Source organism: Scyliorhinus torazame, chromosome 1, assembly GCF_047496885.1.
Source record: "Scyliorhinus torazame isolate Kashiwa2021f chromosome 1, sScyTor2.1, whole genome shotgun sequence".
In the NCBI taxonomy this organism is placed as follows: domain Eukaryota; kingdom Metazoa; phylum Chordata; class Chondrichthyes; order Carcharhiniformes; family Scyliorhinidae; genus Scyliorhinus; species Scyliorhinus torazame.
Genome location: NC_092707.1, coordinates 52,039,655 through 52,065,442, shown reverse-complemented (window position 1 = coordinate 52,065,442; position 25,788 = coordinate 52,039,655). Strand labels below are relative to the sequence as shown.

General features: G+C 49.1%; 1 protein-coding gene across 2 annotated transcripts in view; it reads left to right on the top strand.

Annotated features, from left to right (window-relative positions):
• The window catches only part of rasal1a (RAS protein activator like 1a (GAP1 like)), a 386,120-nt gene that overhangs the window by 30,493 nt on the left and 329,839 nt on the right, over positions 1-25,788 (top strand). For both annotated transcript variants that reach the window (XM_072492394.1, XM_072492310.1), the window contains exon 4: positions 4,672-4,733. In XM_072492394.1, the coding sequence (XP_072348495.1) occupies positions 4,672-4,733 (62 nt within the window). The remainder of the gene's footprint in view (positions 1-4,671; positions 4,734-25,788) is intronic.

Genomic DNA, 25,788 nt, shown 5'->3' with positions numbered 1-25,788 from the left:
ACTGGAGACAGCTGCTGTTTCATATGGGTAGCTGTCTCCATGAACTACAGATATGTAATTTGGAACCTGCCCCAAATCTGCTCGCGAAAATGGTAGATGCTGTGTTTGGGGACAGACTTTGGATCCGAGTCTCCACAGCCATTTTCATAATGACAGAGTAGCTCTCCCATCGTTATGAAAGTTCAGACCTAAACTTCTTGTGACTTCAAATGGTGCTTTCTGTTGCTGATATCTCATCCTCTAATCACCAGCTCAAGCATCCAAGTATCCTGGCTGGCTCTGGTATTGGATTACTTGTAGCTCAGTTCTCCTGCCTTCCGGGCACCAACACAATTCACTCTGACCCCATAGCATGTGACTTATCGGCTCCAAAGTCACAGTCCACCACACAAACCTGCCTCCCATCCATTGACTCCATTGACACCTTCCGCTGCCTGGGGAAAGCGGGCAGCATAATCAAAGACCCCTCCCACCCGGCTTACTCACTCTTCCAACTTCTTCCATCGGGCAGGAGACACAGAAGTCTGCGAACACGCACGAACAGACTCAAAAAACAGCTTCTTCCCCGCTGTTACCAGACTCCTAAATGACCCTCTTATGGACTGACTTCATTAACACTACACCCTGTATGCTTCATCCGATGCCACTGCTTATGTAGTTACATTGTAGACCTTGTGTTGCCCTATTATGTATTTTCTTTTCTTCCCTTTTCTTCCCATGTACTTAATGATCTGTTGAGCTGCTCGCAGCAAAATACTTTTCACTGTACCTCGGTACACGTGACAATAAACAATCCAATCCAATCCAATCCAAAGGCTAAAACTCGTGAAAAGCTTCACATTGTGCAGAGTACATTCCCTAGAGGTCATTGCATCGATGGTAAGAATTGCACAGGAAAAGACAATTATTTCATATAAACAGCTACATGTGTGTGAAACAAACTTTAGATTGTATATCAAAGAATAATTGTTACAGTGCAGAGAGAGGCCATTTGGTCCATCATGTCTGCACTGGCTCTCTTGATCTGCTGCCGCTGAAGATGATGAAACTTCAGAGCTGAAAGGGTTTTCATTATTAGGAATTGAACAAATCAGCTCCTCCTGACTGCAGGTCTTTAGAATTTGATCGTCTTGGCGACTATTTTCTTTTTCACTGTAGATGTCGCTAAAAGTAAAGTAAAGTCGCCATAGTCCCTGGTGACCATAGGCTGCTTTCCCCTTTGAGGGGGAGAGCTGACTGGTGGTAATTTAACCTGAGGATCACCACACCTCAGGCGAGGGGCAAGGGTGAGAGGTTGGGGCCTTCATGAATAACCTCAGCCTGTACGGGAATTAAATCTATGCTGTTGGCTTCGCTCTGCATCATGAACCAGCTGGCCAGCCAACTGAGCTAAATTGATCCCCACATGAAATGAAAATGAAAATGAAAATCGCTTATTGTCACAATTAGGCTTCAAATGAAGTTACTGTGAAAAGCCCCTAGTCGCCACATTCCGGCGCCTGTTCGGGGAGGCTGGTACGGGAATTGAACCGTGCTGCTGGCCTGCCTTGGTCTGCTTTCAAAGCCAGCGATTTAGCCCTGTGCTAAACCAGACCCACTTGGGTCACTGTCTGTGCGGAGTCTGCACGTTCTCCCCTAGTCTGCGTGGGTTTCCTTCGGGTGCTCCGGTTTCCTCCCACAACCAGATGTCACTAACTGTGCATTGTGCCTCCAAAAAATGTTTAATAATAACACTCAATGGTAACTCACCCATCAGTGTGAACAGGCTAAGTGTGTGAGAGTCACAGAGGAGATGATTGGAGTGACATTTGAGTAGGTGATATGTATTAGCTCAACTTTGCTTTAAGTCTTTGTAAATGTGAATTGAGTATGAGCATGGCGCATTAAAAGGTTGACGGTCTATCCTATCCTAATGTAATGAAGCTGAATCAGTGTCAGATTTTGAGTTAATAATAATAACTGGAGCTTTGACTTTAGGATAATATCCAAATGCGATTAGCACCAGTACAAGTGCATTTGCACTGTGCTGTATTTTCTACCATTAATTTTGCTCTGATGTAAATAGTTATAACTCCTTTTTACTTAGCAGTATACCATCTAGTCTGATAAGTTCTGATAAGGTCTTGACCTATTCCCCACTAGCTCCAATCATAGGGGCTGATCGGTACTTGGTAGCACAGTGGGTAGCACTGTTGCTTCAAAGCGCCAGAGTCCCAGGATCGATTTCCACTTGGGTCACTGTCTGTGTGGAGTCTGCACGTTCTCCCCTAGTCTGCGTGGGTTTCCTTCGGGTGCTCCGGTTTCCTCCCACAAGCCCACAAGTTCCAAAAGATGTGCTGTTAGGTGAATCTGATATTCTGAATTCTCCCTCTGTGTTCACGAACAGGCACCGGAATGTGGCGACTAGGGGATTTTCACAGTAACTTCATTGCAGTGTTAATGTAAGCCGACTTGTGACAATAAAGAATATTATTATCTTGAACAAATTAGAACAATAGCTACAAAGGCTGATTACCTGATTACAGCAGTGACAACACTTCAGAGGTATCTCATTGGCTGAAGTATCTTTTGAGATGACTTGCGGTTGTGATAAACGCAGCTTCTTAGTTTTTTCTTTCTTTCCAAATCTGCCAGTTCACGCGCAGTCATTTTCTCTCGGTTAAAGTTAACCGTCATCTTCTCAGCCCCCCCAAACAAATTCTTGAAAGCAACTCCCCTCCATGGGGAGAATAGGATCAAATGCGGAGAAAGCAGGATTAGGCTAGTGAGTCGGATGATCAGCCATGATCGTGATGAAAGGCAGAGCGGGCTCGAAGGGCCAAAAGGCCTCCTCCTGCTCCTATCCCCTATGTAACTATGTATCTATGTATCTCCTCCCCTTTAAGCTTGGAACTCTTCCACTTTTCCAACCAGTTCAAGGAGCTGCTCCCACCCTGCTTGAGCAAGTGCTCTGTTCTTTCTCTAACACTTGGTTGATGTTTAGGGGCTGTTTAGCACAGGGCTAAATCGCTGGCTTTGAAAGCAGACCAAGGCAGGCCACCAGCACGGTTCAATTCCTGTATCAGCCTCCCTGAACAGGCGCCGGAATGTGGTGACTAGGGGCTTTTCTCAGTAACTTCATTTGAAGCCTACTTGTGGCAATAAGCGATTTTCATTTCATGCTGCTCCTTCATGCTTAGACAATGCTCTTGGCTTTCACTCTGCTATTCCCCTTTTGTAAAGCACTATTTATGGCTTCCATCCTCTTTCCTTCCCTTTCCCCTTCTCACACTCATTTACTTCCCCCTTTCCACTTCAACACTTCTCTTACTCAAGCTCAACATTTACTGGCAGTGATTCCGGCAGGCTGCCCACACGGTGAGAGTTCCTGTTCTTGCGAGAAAGGGATTCATTCCCACCCGTGGTCTACATGATCAATGTCACTTTCAGTTCATGAGCCCCAGGCAGATTATGCTCCCCTCCAGAAGAATAAAATGAGAAAATCAGCTTTAATTCCAGTCAGACAATCCCTTTTAGAACCTCAAGGGTCCATTATATTCAGGTTTCGGGGCAACTCGGCGCTGGTGGAAAGTGTGAAGCAACCCAGTGCGAAAGACAATAGGGGCAAAAAGAGGCCTGAAAGGGTCATTTGAAAAATAGTTTGTTGTATTGGATGATGACAAGGAGCTGCTTTGGACCCACAAGGCTTTCCTGCAGAAAATGTGTCCCCTGCCAACCTACCCCAGATCAGGAGCCCTCCATGGGACAAGCAAGCAAGCATGGCAGGTGGCATCTGGGTCATGCAAACATCTGCCCTAGTTACCTACGATCATTCTCAACATTTCCCATCACGTTTGGATCGCAGTTTAAACTCCCCACATGCAGAGAGAGGGTCAGTCACTTAGTACCTGACAATAGATTGATTAACTTGCAGGACCCTCAGTGAATATTTTTGTAAGAAATCACATTCAGTTCAGGATATCCTTTTTGGACCTGAATAATTATCCAGACAGGAAGCATAAATGGGCGGAATGGAAAAGAAAAATAACTACTACTTGAACCCAAAGCTACCAGCTGAAACATCAATTCATAGATCATAGAATTTACAGTGCAGAAGAAGACTATTCGACTCATCAAGTCTGCACCGGCGCTTGGAAAGAGCACCCTACCTAAGCCCATACCTTTCACCCTATCCCCACACCTCCACCCTATCCCCATAACTCCACTTAACCATTTTTGGACACAAAGGGTGATTTAGCATGGCCAATCCACCTAACCTACACATCTTTGGACTGTGGGAGGAAACCAGAGCACCCGGAGGAAACCCATGCAGACACGAAGAGAACGTGCAGACTCCGCTCAGATCGTGACCCAAGCCGGGAATCGAACCTGGGACCCTGGAGCTGTGAAGCAACTGTGCTACCGTGCTGCCCAATTCTAATTACAATCCTGGATAGTTCATTGCTCTGAGTTACCTGAGGTTATTATGTCACTCTTGTGTAATGCCACTCCCACACAGAGTAACACCGATGCATAGCTAATATGCAGTAGAATTTCTTGTGCAAAAACATTAAGGCTAATTTTCTAATTTCTGGTGGTGAGCATAGGCTGCCTGGAGCTCAGGAACGGAATTGGGATACATATTTATAAACGTCAATTTCTACTGAGATGTTTCCTGTGTAAACTTTTCAGGTACGATGATGTCATTGGAAAGATCTCTCTGAATAAGGAACACATTGCGGCTCATTTAAGAGGTAAGAATCCTTTTGCGAATTTGAGTTAAAGCGACCAGGTTCTGATGCTGATGTTCCTTCGTTATATTGTTGGGAAGGAGTGGTGTAACCATCAAAATGTGTTTGGAATTTTTCATAAGCCTGTTAATTTTAGGATCCAAGAGGAAAAAGTTAATAAAAACTGTACAGGATATTGTCTGAAAGGATGTAATTGAAATGCTTTTTATGACCTTGGAAAAAGGCAATTAATATATATATTTAATCCAGCCCCAAACCAAAGCCTGTACATTCCACTTTATTTTTCCTGTTTGCATTGTGTCGTTTGTCCGTGATTATATTGCCAATTCTCATTAGTAAGTAGGGGGAGATGTTTTCAAACCTTAATTACAATAAGATTGCACTTCAGTAATGCAGGCAGGATGCGTGGGAAGCTTGAGCTAGCATGTCTGGCAATTAATTTAACAGCTAAAAACGAAGAAACAACACAGGAGAGAATTTGCTGCCTGTAGATCTTATCCAGTACATAAGACAAAAGAAACGTGTGGGAGAGGGCAGCAGAGAAAAAGAGTTCGAGAAACAATAAAGATACCTCATTTTACAAAATCCTTTGGACTGGGGGAGGAAACGCAGACACGGGGAGAATGTGCAGACTCCGCACAGACAGTGACCCAACAGGGAATCGAACCTGGGATCCTGGCGCTGTGAAGCCACAGTGCTAATCACTTGTGCCACAGTGCTGCCCTTAGAAGTAGAAAAGTGAGAGAGGTCTGGGAGTAGGGAATACAAGCAGCGAGAGGAGAAATTACAGGAAGATACTGAGGTGTATTGAGTTTGTGCAAGAATAGTGCAATTTTTCTGCTCCCAGAATGGCACCTTTAGAAGAACAATATGACAAAGAAAGGCAACCCAGATGGCCCAGTGGCAACAAAAAGGAGCTAACACCTTACAAAAGCAAAATAGTACCGACATCTGGATATCTGAAATAAAAACATAAAATGCTGGAGACAGGCCTGGCAGCATCTGTAGAGAACAAAACAGAGTTAACATTTCAGATCAGTGATCCTTCATCAGAAGCTATCAGAGCTAACACCTTGGCCTGGTGGGCGGCAAGGGAAGGGCGGGGGGAGGTGGGGGGGGGAGGTGGGGGGTGGTGAACTACTTGCCGCCTACCCTGAAGTAAAGTCAGCCGGCTCCCTCTGCAGGAGATTGGGACTTCTGCCCCTCACACAGGAGGAAGTCCCACCCTCGGGAACTCCATCAGTCCCAGCAGTGCCAAAGCTGAGTAGTGGGTGCTGACCTTGGGAATGGTCCAGAGCAGGTTCACAAATGGCCCAATTCTGCTTTTATGTCCGATAGTTTTATGGTCTTATGCTGCTAGGACTGTAGAAAGAAGTCCTGAGCAAGATTATGGCTGCATTAAGGGCCGTGAGGGATCTCAGAGCATGGGGGAGGTAGAGGGGGTTGAGGTGTTGGATAGGTGGTGCGGAAGGCGGTATGTGTGACACCTTGGGGGCAGTGCCCCTGATGCACGCAGGCCACCCCTGCATGTTCTGCACTTCCCCCTCCTTCCTTTCCGTAATTTTCTATCTAGGCCTTTAAAAACGGCCTGTCACTCCCGCTCATCTGCCCATGCCAGCCATGTTATGGTGTGGGCAGCGTATTGTTCAAATGAGTAGGAGTGTTAACAAACTAAACAATCCTTAATTATGTATTTGGATATGGTGGGCAGGCACCAAAATTGGCATTATATGGAGGTGAGATTGTGTGTGGGCTGGAAGGTGATGGTTAGCTACCTGACCTGATTCATGTGCTCTCCCCACTGCTGGTGCCTGTAAAATCCATCTCCTTTCCTCAGTGAAGTGTTAAAGTTCTTTAAGAGTCAAATAAAGCTGACATTTCCTCTTCAACGATGTTATGAAAAATTAATGCATTTAATATTTTAGAGTTGGTTTGACTTTATAATCTATTAACAAAATTGGAACCAAATTCATCATAGCTGGAGAAGGAAGTTGAATTATTGAAGCAATGGTGTGATTTGTTCGTCATTAGTGTAGAGTTTGTTGCATTAAGATCCCATTAACACACATGGTAAACTCTTGGCTAATCAGAAGTTTGGATGAAGAATGATGATGCTGAATATCTGGCTGCAATGTGCACCAAGTACTTCTACAGCCGAGGATTGACAGGAGCTCCTGGTGCAAAGAGGCGATATTTAATTTTAAAATATCTGAAGATATTAATAACATTGGCCATCCATGTTAAGCACACGGGGCAATAAGGTTGTGTCTTTGAATAGAAAGTAGCGAGTGAATAATGTAAGTATTTTTCTATTCTGACCTTTTTCTACAGGTCATTTTACTGCATTTTATTTCTGTTATAGTAAATGATTTTGGTGATGGGTTTTGACACAGCCCTTTTTTGAGGTTTTGCCTTGCTGTGTATTATTTGGTAGAAGGGGAAGGGACCAGTGTGTGCCAGGCAGGTGTGTTGGTACCAGGAGAGGACTGTGTCCACCTGCTTTTGTCCTCCAATCCACATATGCAGAGAGTAATCCACTATTTTTGATTTGTCCAAGGAGCGTCATCTGCATTGACTAAGGTTGCAACCTATCTTGCAGTCAAGCTGCCAGTCCCTGATGGATTCTCTTCAGCCCTGGACCTTTATACCTCGGGTTCTTCATTGGCTATCCCAAGGGCCAGCAGTGACAAGAGTCAATTTGCAGTTCATAAAGAGGTCAAATGGATGTCCAGTGCCTTGCTTGGTACTGTGAGTATCCGTTACCCCATGGGGAACCTTGCAAGTACCAGAAATTCTATGGTGGTATTGAGGAATCCCATGTACCCGACATGTTCCAATACACAACCACTCGGTGCATTACAAGTGGTGGCATTCCACCAAGGTGCAACCCGCCGGTGACAGTCAATACAGGGTTGTATGAAACAGAAAATGCTGGACAATCTCAGCAGGTCTGACAGCATCTGTGGAGAGAGAAGGGACTAACATGTCAAGTTTGGCTCTTTGTCAAAGCTAGAGAGAAGTGGAAATCGGAGGAGATTTATACTGCTGTGTTGGGGGAGGGGCACTTGGAGCAATGGGGCTGGATAGAGGGCAAGAGATAGGTGGAGATTGACAAAGATGTCGTGGATAAAAAGACAAAGGGAATGGAAATGGTAGAGGTAATGACTAAGAAGGGTGCTGATAGTGGCATATTAAAAGATCAGAATGTGTTAATGGCTGAACAGAGGTAAGCAGCATGTCAAAGGACAACTTGGAACAGGGAACAGATGGTCCTATTGGCATGGGGTAGGGGGAGGGGAGATAATGGTGAGGGAAAAGCGGATGAATGGAAGTAATTAAAATAAATTTATAGAAATAAAAATGGTGTGAAGGTGGAGGAGAGAGTTAACAGTCTGAAGTTGTGGAACTCAATGTTAAGTCTGAAATGCTATAACGTACCTATTCGGAAGATGAGGTGCTGTTCCTCCAGTTTGTGCTGGGCTTCACTGCAACATTGCAGCAGGCCAAAGACGGACATGTGGACGTGAGAGCAGGACGGTGAGTTGAAATGGCAAGTGACAGGAAAATCTGGGTCCTTAGCCTCTCAAATGTGGAGTAGACCCCACTGGGAGCAGCGAATGCAACAGACCAGATTGATGGAGGCACACGTGAAGCGCTGCCTCACCTGAAAAGAATGTTTGGGCCCTTGGATGGTGAGCAGGGTAGAGGTAAAGGACAGGTGTTGCACCTTCTGCGATTACACGGGAAGGTGCCGTGGGGAGAGGGTGTGGTGTTGGGGGTAATAGAAGAATGGACTAGGGCATCCCGGAGGGTACGGTCACTGCGGAATGCTGCCAGGTGGAGTGAGGGGAAGATGAGTTTGGTGGTGGCATCATGCTGGAGTTGGTGGAACTGGTGGAGGATGATTCTTTGAAAGCAGAGGTTGGCGGTGTAAAAAGTGAGGACAAGGGGTTCTGCTTCTGAAAGGGAGGGGAAGGGGTGAGATCAAAGGCGCGGGAGATAGTTGGACACGGTCGAGAGCCCTGCCAACCACAGTGGGTGGGAAACCACGATTAAGAAAGAAGGAAGACATGTCAGGTGCCCCAGTTTGGAAAGTGGCATCATCGGAATAGATGCGATGAAGGTGAAGGAACGGGGAATGAATTGGGTTCTGCAATGGCTCAGCTCTGCAACTCCTCCAGCTTCACATGTGTCCCCCAGTCCTCTCAGGAATAGGTATACTTAATGGAGTATGGCAGTGGAAGATTACAGAGATGGTGACAATTTGAGAGGCAGCACCATCAGTTATGTGCATTACACCCACACCTGCTATCAGGCACTATCTAACCATGCCCAGCAAATCTGTGACAGTGCATCTAATATCAGTGGCGAGATTGTTGTGACCCCAGGCAACAGCCTTCGCCATACAAATCCCAAACCTCTCCAAAATGGAGGAGAGAGCCAATGGCATTTTGGAACCAGGAACTCTATTGCAGCCGGATAAGCATTCATGGGAAATGCTGTGACGGTCCTTAAGGCTCAGGTGCCAATGTCACTGGAGTATTTCTAATATTCGGCTTATTGAAAAATTATCATGGGGACAGTTGCCGAATTGTGACGATGAAACAAATAGAGCAAGTAATGATAATTCAGATTGTAGTTATAGAAAATCATAATGAAAATAGAGTATAAAATAATGGAAGGGTTGCACAATTATTTCAGCATACAAATAATTAAAGTATGTTGTAAAATACAGGTCTCCACAATTTACAGAAAAGAATTGAAAGGTCCACTGCACCATGTATTTTGTAGTAAAGTCCATGGATCATAAATTGTCAGGTTCAGTTTAGTAAATTATCAATCATTTACATACTATTTATGAGTTTTATAAAGTACGAAGTCTTACAACACCAGGTTAAAGTCCAACAGGTTTGTTTCGATGTCACTAGCTTTCGGAGCGCTGCTCCTTCCTCAGGTGAATGAAGAGGTCTGTTCCAGAAACACATATAGAGACAAATTCAAAGATGCCAAACAATGCTAGGATTGCGAGCATTAGCAGGTGATTAAATCTTTACAGATCCAGAGATGGGGTAACCCCAGGTTAAAGAGGTGTGAATTGTCTCAAGCCAGGACAGTTGGTAGGATTTCGCAGGCCAGATGGTGGGGGATGAATGTAATGTGACATGAATCCCAGGTCCCGGTTGAGGCCGCACTCATGTGTGCGGAACTTGGCTATAAGTTTCTGCTCGGCGATTCTGCGTTGTCGCGGGTCCTGAAGGCCGCCTTGGAGAACGCTTACCCGGAGATCAGAGGCTGAATGCCCTTGACTGCTGAAGTGTTCCCCGACTGGAAGGGAACATTCCTGCCTGGTGATTGTTGCGCGATGTCCGTTCATTCGTTGTCGCAGCGTCTGCATGGTCTCGCCAATGTGCCACGCTTCGGGACATCCTTTCCTGCAGCGTATGAGGTAGACAACGTTGGCCGAGTCGCACGAGTATGTACCGCGTACCTGGTGGGTGGTGTTCTCACGTGTAATAGTGGTATCCATGTCGATGATCTGGCACGTCTTGCAGAGATTGCCATGACAGGGTTGTGTGGTGTCGTGGTCACTGTTCTGAAGACTGGGTAGTTTGCTGCAAACAATGGTTCGTTTGAGGTTGCGCGGTTGTTTGAAGGCAAGTAGTGGGGGTGTGGGGATGACCTTGGCAAGATGTTCATCGTCATCAATGACGTGTTGAAGGCTGTGAAGAAGATGATGTAGTTTCTCCGCTCCGGGGAAGTACTGGACGACGAAGGGTATTCTGTCGGTTGTGTCCCATGTTTGTCTTCTGAGGAGGTCGGTCCGGTTTTTCGCTGTGGCGCGTTGGAACTGTCGATCGATGAGTCGAGTGCCATATCCCGTTCGTACGAGGGCATCTTTCAACGTCTGTAGATGTCTGTTACGCTCCTCCTCGTCTGAGCAGATCCTGTGTATACGGAGCGCTTGTCCATAGGGGATGGCTTCTTTAATGTGTTTAGGGTGGAAGCTGGAGAAGTGGAGCATCATGAGGTTATCCGTGGGTTTGCGGTAAAGCGAAGTGCTGAGGTGACCGTCCTTGATGGAGACGAGTGTGTCCAAGAATGCAACTGATTTTGGAGAGTAGTCCATGGTGAGTTTGATGGTTGGATGGAACTTATTAATGTCATCGTGTAGTCGTTTCAGTGATTCTTCGCCGTGGGTCCAAAAGAAAAAAATGTCATCGATGTATCTGGTGTATAACATCGGTTGAAGGTCCTGTGCGGAGAGTAGGTCCTGTTCAAACTTGTGCATGAAGATGTTGGCGTATTGGGGTGCGAATTTGGTCCCCATGGCTGTTCCGTGCGTCTGGATGAAAAACTTGTTGTCGAAGGTGAAGACGTTGTGATCCAGAATGAAGCGGATGAGTTGCAGAATTGCGTCTGGAGATTGGCAGTTGTCGGTGTTGAGTACTGACTCAACTCGTGCGACTCGGCCAACGTTGTCTACCTCATATCCCGCCCCGCCGCTCCGAAACCAGCTGCCAAATTTGTCGGCGCCGGCTTTCGGGTGGGGGTGGGGATCAAGCCGCCCTGGTCAGGGACCGTTGATAGCGGCCCCCCCCCCAGCAATTCTCCAGGCCCCGATGGGCTCAGGGGCCGCCCGTTTTCGGCCAGTCCTGCTGCCGTGAAATGGACGTGGTCCATCCTGGCGGGACCTAGCTTGGAGGGCAGCTAGTGGAGTCTTCAGGGGGGGTGCAGGGATATCCGGCCCCGGGGGAGCCCCTACGGTGGCCTGGCCCGCGATCGGGGCCCACCGATCTGTGAGCGGGTTTGTGCTGTGGGGGCACTCTTTCCCTCCGCGCCGGCCTCTGTAAGGCTCCGCCATGGCCATCGCGGAGAAGAAACCCCCTGCGCATGTGCGGGAAACACGCCGGCGGTTCTGCGCATGCACCAACCCGCGCCGGCCCACGGTGGCCCTTCGGCGCCGGTTGGCATGGTGCCAACCCCACCGGCGCTGGCCTAGCCCCCCGAAGTGCGGACGATTCTGCAACTTCCGGGCGGCCTAACGCCGGAATGGTTCGCACTGCTCTTGGCGCCGGCGTTGGCCGTCCCGCCAATTGTGGGAGAATTCCAGCCACTGTCTTCAGTTTCAGCGAAGGTATAATCTTCTCAGTTCGAGTTTTGGATTTTAACCGACTGCCCTTTTAGCAATAACTTGTTTTCAGGGGAGACTGTTTTCTGCAGCTGGATGTGGCTGTGATAGTAGCTGCTTCTACTGTGACCATTTCTCCAGCTATTGTGCTATGGATATACTGGGCGGGATTCTCCACGAACCGGTGCAAAGGAGTGGCGTGAACCACTCCGGCATTGGGCCGCCCCTAAGGTGCGGAATCCTCCGCAATGTTAGGTGCTAGGCTGGCGTCAGAGTGGTTTGCATCGTGCTGGCTGGCGCAGAAGGGGCTTGGCGCCACGCCAACCGATGGCGAAGGGCCTCCGCCAGCCGGCGCGAGTTGGCGCATGTGCGGGAGCTGGCGTCATCTCAGTGCATGCGCAGAGGGGTTCATCTCCGCTCCAGCCATGGTGGACTGTTACAGCGGCTGGCGCGGAGGAATAGAGTGCCCCCACGGCACAGGCCCGCCCGCGGATCGGTGGGCCCCAATCGCGGGCCAGGCCACCATGGGGGCACCCCCCGGGGCCGATCCCCCCGCACCCCCCCCCGAGGACCCCGGAGGCTGCCTGCGGAGCCAGGTCCCGCCGGTAAGTACCTGTTGTAATTTACGCCGGCGGGACCGGCTGTAAACGGGCGGCCACTCGGCCCATCGCGGGCCAGAGAATCGCCGGGAGGCCGCTGCCAATTGCCCCCGACTGGCAAGACACGATTCCCACCCCTGCCAAATCCCCGGCGCCGGAGAATTCGGCCGCCTGCGGGGGCAGGATTCACGGCGTCCCCCGGCGATTCTCTGACCCGGCGGGTGGTCGGAGAATCCCGCCCGCTGTTCTTTCCCTTCGATGTTACCCATACTGTGGATCCGACATTTTTGCAAACAAGTGCCAATTCCTTTATCTCTCCACTTTGAAGTTACTTCTTCTATATCCCATTGTTTCCCCGAGTCACATCGGTAAACTCTTGCTTTTCTGATTGGTATACTAATTTACTTATCAAAATCCCTTTCAGACAGCTGGCCTTATCAATTCCTCTTTTTATTTTATTTCATCCCAATTTCATTTTTGCACCTTAACGTTCCCCAATTCTTAATGCCATGTGGCGAAAAGGGTCCAACTTTGTTTCTTGTGGGTTCCAAGAGTGTAGTGTTATCCAATTGTACTGGAAGGGTTGACACACCTACATCCAGCAACAAAGCTCAGATGTAAGTATGGGCTCTTCCACAATTGCTCTCATATACTGACGGTTGCTTTGCAAAGTTACCAATGACTGCAACAAGCATTGACGCTGAGAAAACATCAGCTAAGTTCCAGACCCCTGGCATCATCAGCTAGGGTGACTGTGAGCGGGCCCTGTGTACTGCAGAAACATGGTACTCATGCTGGAGTTGTGCACAACCGGTTTTGCATACTCCAATGTGTCCTTCTGTTCCTTAGGGATGAAGTCCTTATGGGTGGAGGGACCTGAGCTGACATTCCGGAGGATTAGAGTTAATGGTGTTACAGGTTTGCGCTTGTTCAGTGCAGCTGATTCTGCCTCTTGCACACCGAGAGCCAGAGAAGAACAATACCTTTCACAGTGCTGTCCTTACGACAACCCCTCACAAACAGCTTTCAGCAGAATGAGAGGCACGGTACAGCACTTCAGTATATACTTTGATTTCAGGAAACAAGTGGGGGAATAGGAATAGAAGACAGGAAAGGGAAACCTTATACAAACCCTAAGCAGTGGAAATAATTCCTACATTCTCATCCTCTGCCCTTCTGTGGTATCTGACTCCAGAAACCGCAGGGCTGCCACCTCATGGGGTTCAGCCTCATTTTCTTTCGATGCAGTCTGCAAGGTGAGTAGGAAGTGACAAAGTCAAATTGTAAGGAGGATATGGTGCTTCCCCTCTATCACTGTGGAGCCCACGTGCATTATGGAAGGACTTACTCAGGGGAAAAACATTGAAGGATGTCTGTGCTATTTTAATTCTTTCACGGAATACTGGCATCGCTAGCTGGGCCACTATTTGTTGCCCATCCCTAATTGCCAATGGTTTGCTCGGCCATTTCAGAGGGAATTTAAGAATCAACCACATTGCTATGTGTCTGGAGTCACATATAGGCCAGATCAGGTAAGGATGGCAGATCTATATACACTTTTTGTTCATTAATTTACGGGATGTGGGCATCGCTGCCTAGGCCAGCATTTGTTGCCCATCCATAATTGCCTTTGAAAGGTGGTGATGAGCTGCCTTCTTGAACCGCTGCAGTCCCTGTGGTGTAGGTGCATCATTGTGCTGGTAGTGATGGAGTTCTAGGATTTTGACCCAGCGATGGATGGTAAGTGACTTGGAGGGGGACTTCCAGATGGTGGTTTTCACATATGTCTACTGCCTTCCAGTTGGTAGTGGTCATGGGTTTGGAAGGTGCTGTTTAAGGAACCTTGGTGAATAATGTACGACTTGGACACATTTGTGGCTCTGTTAATGTGCTTTGAGACTAATTTAAAATGTAAATAAGCATTTACAATTTAATGGCACAGCTGATGATCTCACTATGATTTTCTTTACAATTGGTTTTGACAAGGTGCTGCATAGGAGACTGTTAAATTAGTTAAGAGCTCATGGTGTTCAGGGTAAGATCATGGCATGGATAGAGGATTGGCTGAGTGGCAGAAGGCAGAGAGTGGGGATAAAGGGGTCTTTTTCAGGATGGCAGCCGGTGACTAGTGGTGTGCCTCAGAGGTCTGTGCTGGGACCGCTGTGGTGTTGGGTGTTCTAACACACAGAAGAGCCAACACAGTTGCATATGGTACAACGCTTGTTTATTTAAACTCACTATTTACAACTTGGTCTTTGCACTCTGCACGTGGGGGGCTCCCTGCTTGTGGTGTTTCAACAGCTCTTTCATGCTTCCTTCTCCCCAGACCTACTGACCTCCAGGTGTCGTGCTCGTGCTTTTTATGTGGTTGGTGTTCTTGTCTGTGATTGGTTGTGGTGTTGTGTACTCTGATTTGCCTGTTAGTGTGTCCATCATGATGTGTGTGTTTGAATATCATGACATCCCCCCTTTTTACAAAGATATGTGCCTACGTGGTAATAAATATGATCGTGACGTGAGTGCATCTAAGAGTGTGTGTGTGTCGTGTGCAGCATGTGTCTATGACGGAACTATGTACATGGGGCGATGTCGAGTGCGTCACATGAATCCAGTTGTACCATAACATAACAGAAATGCGAACGAGAGAAGAAGAAAAAAAATTTTGAACAGTTGTCCAGTCAGACGACATCTGGAACGATAAACAACAACAGGTTATCATGTAAAATTGTCCAACTTATTAAACATATGAACTGTATTATAAGTCCATTCTAATGGGTTTGCGACGAATTCGGGTTGACCGCCTTAAGGGTGGATCAAGAACCACCGGCTGCTGTGCAGGCATGGCCATGGGTGGCGATGGAAAGGGCGTGATGTGCGGCAGCTCCACAAAGTCATCCTCGGAAGCCTGTTGAGGATCTGGCGTGTTGTGTGGCTGTGAACGTGGAAGTCGGCGAAGGGCGCGCCGATTGCGGCGACGCACGGAACCATCCGGCATGCGAACCAGGAACGAGCGGGGAGCCACTTGTCGGAGGACTTCGGCCGGTGCTGACCAGCCACCATACGGTTGATGGACGCGTACTTTGTCTCCGGAGGACAGGGGGGGCAGGTCCGTCGCTCGTGTGTCGTACCGACCTTTCTGGCGATCACGCTGCAGTTGCATGTCCCGAAGAACCGCCTCATGGTCTGTTGTCGGTGCCAGGACGGAAGGTACCGTCGTCCTGAGGGAGCGACCCATTAGTAGCTGCGCTGGCGAGAGGCCCGTGGATAACGGGGCCGATCGATAGGCCAGCAAGGCAAGGTTAAAGTCCGATCCGGCATCAGCCGCCTTGCACAGGAGCCGCTTTGCGATGTGGACACCCTTTTCAGCCTTCCCGTTCGATTGTGGATGCAGAGGGCTGGATGTCACATGAGTGAAACCATATGCTGCGGCAAAGGACGACCATTCACGGCTGGCAAAACAAGGTCCATTGTCTGACATGACAGTCCTTGGAATGCCATGGCGAGCAAACGTTTCCTTGCAGGCCCCAATGACTGCGGACGACGTCAGATCATGGAGAGGCATGACTTCCGGGTAGTTTGAGAAGTAGTCTATAATAACAATGTAATCTCTGCCGAGCGCGTGAAATAGGTCAACACCCACCTTCGCCCAGGGGGACGTCACCATCTCGTGTGGTAGAAGTGTTTCCGGAGGTTGCGCCGGCTGAAACCTCTGACAGGTTGTGCAGTTGAGCACCATGTTGGCTATGTCTTCATTAATACCCGGCCAATATACCGCCGCCCGGGCCCTTCGTCTGCATTTTTCGACACCCAAGTGGCCTTCGTGTAGTTGACGAAGAATCATCTGGCGCACACTGTGTGGAATGACGATCCTATGCGATTTCATAAGGACCCCGTCTATATTGGTGAGATCATCTCGCACATTGTAAAACTGGGGGCACTGCCCTTTTAGCCACCCTTCCGTCATGTGGCGCATCACTCGCTGCAGCAGAGGGTCAGTCGCCGTCTCTGCGCGTATGTGGGCCAGACAAGGATCATCAGCTGGCATATTTGCTGCTGTCAGAGTCACGTGTGCCTCAATTTGACGCACGAACCCCTCCGCATCTGGTGGTGTGCTCACTGCTCGGGAAAGAGTGTCCGCCACTATGAGTTCCTTCCCCGGAGTGTAGATCAGTTCAAAATCGTACCTCCTGAGTTTGAGTAAGATGCGCTGGAGGCGAGGAGTCATGTCGTTCAGGTCTTTGTTAATGATGTTGACCAGGGGGCGGTGGTCAGTTTCGACCGTGAATCGTGGCAGGCCATACACATAGTCGTGGAACTTGTCCAGTCCAGTTAACAAGCCCAGGCATTCTTTTTCGATTTGCGCGTAGCGCTGTTCGGTAGGGGTCATGGCTCGTGAGGCATACGCAACCGGGGCCCATGATGACGTGCTGTCTTTTTGCAGGAGTACCGCTCCAATACCAGATTGGCTGGCGTCTGTTGAGATCTTTGTAGGGCGAGTCGCGTCAAAGAAGGCCAGCACTGGTGCCGTGACCAGTTTGTGCTTGAGCTCCTCCCATTCCTGCTGATGCGACTGGTGCCAGTTGAATTCCGTCGATTTTTTTACGAGATGGCGCATGTTTGTTGTATGAGAAGCCAGGTTGGGAATGAACTTCCCAAGGAAGTTGACCATGCCCAGGAATCTTAAGACAGCCTTCTTGTCAGCCGGTCGTGGCATGGCTGTGATGGCGCTAACCTTGTCTGCATCGGGACGGACCCCGGACCTTGAGATGTGGTCCCCGAGGAATTTCAGCTCCGTCTGGCCGAAAGCACACTTCGCACGGTTGAGACGCAGGCCATTTTGCCGTATGCGGGTGAAGACACGTCGAAGACGATGCATGTGTTCCTGCGGAGTGGTGGACCAAATGATGATATCGTCCACATATACACGTACCCCTTCGATGCCTTCCATCATCTGCTCCATAATGCGGTGGAATACTTCAGATGCCGAAATGATGCCGAATGGCATCCGGTTGTAGCAGAATCTGCCAAAAGGGGTGTTGAATGTGCATAGTCTTCGGCTGGCCGGGTCCAGTTGGATCTGCCAGAATCCTTTGGACGCATCCAATTTAGTGAATATGTTGGCTCGCGCCATCTCGCTGGTGAGGTCTTCTCGTTTCGGGATGGGATAGTGTTCCCGCATGATGTTGTTGTTCAGATCTTTTGGATCTATACATATACGGAGCTCGCCAGAGGGCTTCTTTACACAGACCATGGAGCTGACCCATGGCGTGGGCTCCGTGACCTTGGATAGGACCCCTTGGTCCTGAAGAATCTGCAGTTGTGCCTTGAGGCGGTCTTTGAGAGGCGCAGGAACCCTGCGAGGTGCGTGAACGACAGGGATGGCGTCCGGTCTGAGTCGAATCTTGTACGTGTGTGGCAATGTCCCCATGCCTTCAAAAACCTCCTGGTTGTGAGCGAGGAGGGAATGGAGATTCGCGTGGAACTCAGCATCCGGGAAGTCGGATATCTCATCTGGAGAGAGAGACATGATGCGCTGTACCAGGTGAAGGACCTTACACGCTTGTGCGCCCAGTAACGAGTCCTTTGATGAGCCCACAACTTCGAAGGGGAGTGTGGCCGTGTACCTCTTGTGAGTCACCTGTAGCTGGCAAGATCCTACGGACGGGATAACGTTCCCGTTATAGTCAACCATCTTAAGCCGGGATGGTGTGATGAGTGGTTTGACCTTCATGGCCTGGACTGCAGAGTAAGCAATCAGGTTGGCGGATGCGCCGGTGTCCAGACGGAAGGCGACGCGCGATCGGTTGACCGTCAGGGTGGCACACCACTCATCGTCTGGATTGATGGCATTGACCTTGTTGACATCAATGACGGCAACTCTGAAGTCATCCTGGTCATCTGCATCACTTAACTGGAAGTCTTGATGCGTGGGCTGGACGGTCCTGACTCGTGTGCGAGGTTGTCGAGGATGCGCCGGATCCATGGGTTGAGCCGCACGACAGCGGGCTGCGTAGTGGCCTATCATGGCACATCTGTTGCACTGTTGGTATTTTGCAGGACATTGCCCTTTTAAGTGTAGACCTCCACACTTGCTGCACGTCATGACGTCACGGCGTTCGTTGCGCCACTGCGCATGCGCAGTGCGATCTTGCGGTGGGCGCGCCTGCGCAGTGCGTCCCTCGTTGTGGCCGTTATTCTTGGCGCGCACCTGCGCGGGAGACCGCGAAAAGCGCGGGAAGCGGCCGCTGTCGTCCGGGCCGTGGGGCGGGAAGAAATCGACGGCCTGGATGCGTTCAACGTCGTGGGCGGCCTGGCTTGCCGATTCGACGGCTGGGGACCCCCTCCGTGCCAACTCGGACGCCTGAAATCGGGCAAAACGGCAGGCAGCATTCTCATGGAGGACACAGGCTTCCACAGCAGACGCTAAGGTGAGGCTCTTTATTTTAAGAAGCTGCTGGCGTAGGCCACTGGAGGCAACGCCAAAAACAATCTGGTCCCTGATCATGGACTCTGTGGTGGTGCCGTAACCGCAGGACTGCGCCAGAATCCGGAGGTGCGTCAAAAAGGGTTGAAAAAGCTCCTCCTTACCTTGCAGGCGTTGCTGAAAGATGTATCTTTCGAAAGTTTCGTTTACTTCAGTTTGAAAGTGCTGGTCCATTTTGAGGATGACCGTGTCATATTTGGCCTGGTTTTCGCCTTCCTCGAACACCAGTGAATTAAAGACATCATTTGGGTGGGGGCCTGCGTAGAAGAGGAGCATTGCAATCTTCGAATCATCCGAGACATTCTGTTTTTCGGTGGCACGGATGTACAGGTCAAATCGCTGCCTGTAGAGCTTCCAGTTGGTGCCTAGGTTCCCCGTGACTTGCATCGGCTGCGGTTTGCCGGTGTGGTCCATGTCCAGAATGGCAGGTTGGTAGGCAGGTATCGATCCACTCCTGTACCATGTGGTGTTGGGTGTTCTAACACACAGAAGAGCCAACACAGTTGCATATGGTACAACGCTTGTTTATTTAAACTCACTATTTACAACTTGGTCTTTGCACTCTGCACGTGGGGGGCTCCCTGCTTGTGGTGTTTCAACAGCTCTTTCATGCTTCCTTCTCCCCAGACCTACTGACCTCCAGGTGTCGTGCTCGTGCTTTTTATGTGGTTGGTGTTCTTGTCTGTGATTGGTTGTGGTGTTGTGTACTCTGATTTGCCTGTTAGTGTGTCCATCATGATGTGTGTGTTTGAATATCATGACAACCGCAACTTGTTACAATATACATTAATGATCTGGATGAAGGAACTGAAGGTACTGTTGCTAAGTTTGCAGATGATACAAAGATCAGTAGAGGGACAGGTAGTATTGAGGAAGCAAGGGGGCTGCAGAAGGACTTGGACAAGCTAGGAGAGTGGGCAATGAAGTGGCAAATGGAATACAATGTGGAAAAGTGTGAGGTTATGCACTTTGGAAGGAGGAATTTAGGCACAGACTATTTTCTAACTGGGGAACTGCTTCGGAAAGCAGAAGCACAAAGGGACTTGGGAGTCCTTGTTCACGATTCTCTTAAGGTTAACTTGCAGGTTCAGTCGGCAGTTAAGGCAAATGCAATGTTAGCATTCATGTCAAGAATACAAGACCAGGGATGTACTTCTGTATAAGGCTCTGGTCAGACCTCATTTGGAGTATTGTGAGCAGTTTGCAGCCCCGTATCTAAAGAAGGATGTGCTGGCCTTGGAAAGGGTTCAGAGGAGGTTCACAAGAATGATCGCTGGAATGAAGAACTTGTCATATGAGGAACGTTTGAGGACTCTGGGTCTGTACTCGTTGGAGTTTAGAAGGATGAGAGGGGATCTTATTGAAACTTACAAGATACTGCGAGGCCTGGATAGAGTGGATGAGGAGAGGATGTTTCCAGTTGTAGGAAAAACTAGAACCAGAGGACACCATCTCAGACTAAAGGGATGATCCTTTGAAACAGAGTTGAGGAGGAATTTCTTCAGCCAGAGGGTGGTGAATCTGTGGAACTCTTTGCCGCAGAAGGCTGTGGAGGCCAAATCACTGAGTGTCTTTAAGACAGAGCTAGATAGTTTTTTGATTAATAAGGGGATCAGGGGTTTGGGGCGAAGGCAGGAGAATGGGGATGAGAAATTATCAGTCATGATTGAATGGCGGAGCAGACTCGATGGGCCGAGTGGCCTAATTCTGCTCCTATGTCTTATGGTCTTATGGTTATGTATTCAACCTTTGCTGGAGCACAGTACTGTTCAGACCAATACTGAGCTATGACTAGGCTCAAGGGATAATCATTTTCATGAGCAAAGGTGCATTGTAATGGGGCTATTATTCAAGATTGCACTGATAATTGCACTAATAGTGGCAATAATAGTGTTGAGGTTGTGCCGGCTGAGTTCAATTGCAGCAAAAGTGCTATCTTTAATTGGTAATAAAACTCAGATAATATTCAAATGGCCCTCAGGCCATACGTAATAGGCAAGTACTTAATATATCCACCTGAAATTCTCTTTTACTATCATCAGAGGCTTTATCCCATTTATTCCAAATGGATTAGTAACTGTACTAAATTAGCGGAGGAATTTCAGACAAACTTGTTCACGGTCTGAATGATTATCGCACAATGTAATATTCGGGCTGCGTTTTGATAAATTCATGTCAAATTGAATTTATGTCACAGTGGGATAGTTTTTAAATGGTTGGGGGTGGGGGGTGGGGAGAATCTATCAGAAATTCTAGCCTTTGGTTTGAAATGGTGACTCCAAGGCAACCACTCAGGCTGATATCTCTGAACTCCTGTGTCCTATTTATCCTTCAGCGGGCAGTCCCCTTTTTACATAGTCTGGAGTTCACAATGCTACTCGGAATCTCTAGGTTCCAACAGGCCATTTGAAATAAAAAGTGTTTTGTCCTGATGTTTAGATAACACAACAATCGAAATGTAGCCCTGACTTCATTTTGTTTTATCGCGGCAACAATTGATATAAAGAGAGCGCCGGGTTTAGGCTTTTGTTCTGTCTGTTATTTATCAGACTCCTTCCAATGTAACCGCCTGAAGAGAGAATTCTTCCTCAGCGACTATATTGTCAGTAGATATCAGATTCAGTTTGGCTTTTGTTGGCAATGCCATTGCATATGTAGAATTATGGATCATTGTGCGAGCTGCTTGTTCAGCCAACATGATACTGATAGTGCGGCACCACTTAAAGTAAAAAAGCAAAGTCGATGTGGTATCAGCTTCAATTGCTCCCAAAACGGGTACATTAGAGATTTGATACAGGCAAAAGCTACGACTAAAATGCCCAATTTATGCTTTAAAACCAGCAGCTAAAGACCACACTGCAAAAACAATGATCGTTCCACTTCACCTCAGCTATATTTCTGATTCCCCGAAGTAGAGCTACCAGTTAGCTCTTGAATTTAGGGTGGCTTTGCGCTGACAATTTATGTTCACCAAGAACGGGGCTGAAACTGCTACAATTAAGTTTGCTTCAGATTGTTACAGTCGTCAGAGAGTTGAAAATCACCATCGCATCTGTTGTGGTTGAATTCAGAGCCTCGCTGTGAGAGGTGTTCTGCTTTGCTCTGTCAGCCAGTTCTAAAATAAAAGAGTATTTCAAGGGTGATGCACTGCTATAGGTATGGTATAGGAGAGGAAGTAAATTATGTGCAGACTATTGAACAAAACTGCAGTTCCAGGAAGCAGATTAACCACATTCTGCCACATGTGCGCTTGCTGTTTAGAAGCAGAATTCCATTGGCGATTCCACAGGTGGGGCCACTTTCAACAGTTTTGCTTCTTGTGGACATTTAAATATTAAGATTTCAATCTGTCAGCCTTTAGATCATAGAATCCCTACAGTGCAGGAGGAAGCCATTCAGTCCTTCGAGTTTGCAGCGACCTTTTGAAAGAGCACCCCGTGGGGATTCCGGTGGCGATCATGTTGTAGATGGTTGCAAACTTGGTGGCTCCCGCGCAGGGAAGTACATTTCAACTCGCTAACCCCGATCGGACAGCCAAACGTGGCTGAAATTTCTTTTTAATCGCTCAACAAAGTAAGCGGCATTATCCTGAACGATGTCCGGCACTCATACACCCAGGATGAATGGAAAAAAGCGGCTGCAGGCAGACCGCGAGGCCCTGGAGAGGGCGGTTGAAAGTGCGATGACGGTGGGCTCAGAGTCGGCGCTTCCGGCCCAATGGTCCACAGACCAGCTGGTGGACCTTCCAATGGTGTAATTCAAAAAGCAGAGGTTGGAAACCTCTGAAGACTTGATTAGAGCCGTAGACCCGATCAGGGCGGCTGTGGAAAGAATGGAACAGCGGCTTGAAGCTCAGGGTGCATCGCTGCAGAAAATGGAGGAGTCGGTCGGCTATCATTGGGACTGGCTGACCTTGCTGGACGTGGAACATACCTTCCCGATAGCCACAAAAGCTTGCGGGACAAGGTGGACGAGTTGGAAAACCCCAAGCCGGAAAATCCATGCATAGTGGGTCTGCTGGAGGGGATTGAGGCTTCGGAGGCCACGGAATACGGAGTATAGATGTTGAAGAAATTGATGGGGGCGAGAGCTTTAACCGCCCGCTCGATATTGACCGAGTGTTTAGAAGGAAACTGAAAGTGGGTGAACAGCCAAGGGCAACGTGGGGCGGCTGCACCGTTTCCCTGGACAAGGAGAAAATGCTAGGATGGGCCAGGCAGGTGAAGAAGAGTACATGGGAGGGGTGCAGGACCCGAATCTACCCTGGTTGGGGCATGGAACTGGGTAAACGTTGGGCCGGATTCAACAGAGTCAAGGCGATTCTGCATAAAGAAAGCGTAAAATTTGGGGTTCTGTATCTGGCTCACTTATGGATCACCTTTCGGAATCAGGAGCATTATAGGGACACTCTGAAGGAAGTGAGCAAGCTTTTACGTGACTAGGAGTTTGTAAATATGTTGGAATGGGTTTGAATTGTGCTGTTAATATTGTTGATACTTTGGTGATTGTTTAGTCGTGTGTCTTTGTTTCCCCCTTTCTCTACTATTCTCCGCCCTGTTTTCATTCTATTGATGGGAATCATTTGTTCTGGGTTTGGGGGAGATGTGGAGGGCGGGACAGTGTTTTTGATGGGTTGGGTATGGATGATGAGGCTGGTCCAGGGAAGGTGCTGGCCTCATGTGGGCAACACCATAATGGCAGGAGAGCCAGTAAACAGAAGAGATGTGGTGGACGAGATGGAGAGAGGGGATAGGGTTTTAGTTATTTCCTCTTTTTCGTCTAATTTGGTGGCGGGGGGGGGGGTGGCTGGAGGTAGGGTGGGGGTGAGTGCGGGAGAGCTGATGTTGAGTGTACTATTTGGGTACAGAGGTATAAGAGTCGATGGCGGTGGACATCTTATGGAGGCCTCAAAGGGTGCAAAACAAAGACCTGGGAAAGTTGTCTAAGACAGAAATATGGTTGATTGAAGGGGGTAGGGGGTAGGTGCCCCCTTACTCGATTGGCGGCTTAGAACGTTCGGGAACTAAATAGACCTGTTAAGAGGGCGCACGTGTTTGCACATTTGAAGAATCTAAAGGCAGATTTAATGTTTCTACAGGAAACTCTCTGGATAGTGGCAAATCAGATCAGGCTAAGAAAGGTAGGTGGGTCAGGCCTTCCATTCGGGGCTTGACATGAAGATGAGAAGGGTGGCTATGTTGGCCAGCAAGAAGGTGCTTTCATATTGAACAAGATCGTGGCCGACCCGGGAGGCAGATTTGTGCTGGTGGGTGGAGGGTTCCCCGGTGGTGCTGAGCAAGATCTATGCCCCAAATTGGGATGATGTGGATTTCCTGAGACGGGTTTTGGCAATGATCCCAGATTTGGATACTCACAGATTGATTCTCGGGGGGTGGGCACTTCAACACAGTGCTGGACCCAGACATGGTCCGCTCGTGATCTAGACCTGGGAATGGCCGAGAAGCTGTCAAGGTTATTGCAGCTTATGGGGGCTGGGGGGGGTGGATCCATGGCACTTTGAGAGAGCTAGGGCGAGGGAGTTCTTCTTTTTCCATGTCCACTCTCAGATAGACCTTTTTGTTTTGGATAAGGCATTAATGACGCGAGTAGCTGGGACGGAGTACTTGTCGATCGTGGAGTCTGACCACATACCACACTGGGTGGATCTATGGGCTGAGAGGACGTCGCCCCAAAGGTCCCGATGGGGGCTGGATGGAGATCTCCTTTCAGATAAGGGGGCAATTCGCAATTATATGGGCAGGATTGTTACGGGGGAGGTTTCTGCCGGGGTGGTGTGAAAGGCACAGAAAGCTGTGAGTGGGGAGAGTTCATCTCGATCCGGGCGCACAGGCTGAGGGTAGACTGAGCAGAACAGTCAAGTTGGTGGAGGCATTTTTGGCAGTTGTGAATACTTGAAATCACCTGAGGAGGCGCTACTGAAGAAGCGCTACAGGCTCCAGGTGGAGTTTAATCTGGTTTCTTCCGATAAGGCAGTGGCATAACTGCGCAAAGCTAGAGGATTGGTGTATGAGTATGGGGAGAAGGCCAGAAGGATGCTTGCTCACCAATTGAGAAAACAGGCGGTGACAAGGGAGGTAGATAGGCTGAGGGATGAGGGGGGCAAGGAGGTAACTGATTTGTTATGTTGCAGGTGTAACATAAGCGGCTTCCTTGTGGTGCACTTGACAAAGGAAGGTTCAGACGTGGAGATAACTTCAACACGTTTATCAAACTATTTACACTTCTATTACTCGGGTTCGACACGACTGCTAATCCCCTACTATAGCTACTCAGATTGACTAACCAGTTGCGGCAATCCACGTGGTGGGTGTAATATTGAATCAACCCTGTGTCTGTACTCACTGACTGTCTCCACTGGAAAAAAAGGCAGGTCAGAGGCGTCATTCTCCGACCCCCCGCCGGGTTGGAGAATCGCCGGGGGCTGCCGTGAATCCCGCCCCCGCCGGTTGCCGAAGTCTCCGGTACCGGATATTCGGCGGGGGCGGGAATCGGGCCGCGCCGGTTGGCGGGCCCCCCCGCTGGATTCTCCGGCCCGGATGGGCCGAAGTCCCGCCGATAAATTGCCTGTCCCGCCGGCGTGGATGAAACCACCTTTTGAACGGCGGGACAAGGCGGCGTGGGCGGGCTCCGGGGTCCTGGGGGGGGGGGGCGCGGGGCGATCTGGCCCCGGGGGGTGCCCCCACGGTGGCCTGGCCCGTGATCAGGGCCCACCGATCCGCGGGCGGGCCTGTGCCGTGGGGGCACTCTTTCCTTTCCGCCTCCACCACGATCTCCCCATGGCGGACGCGGAAGAGTCTCCCTCCACTGCGCATGCGTGGGAAACTG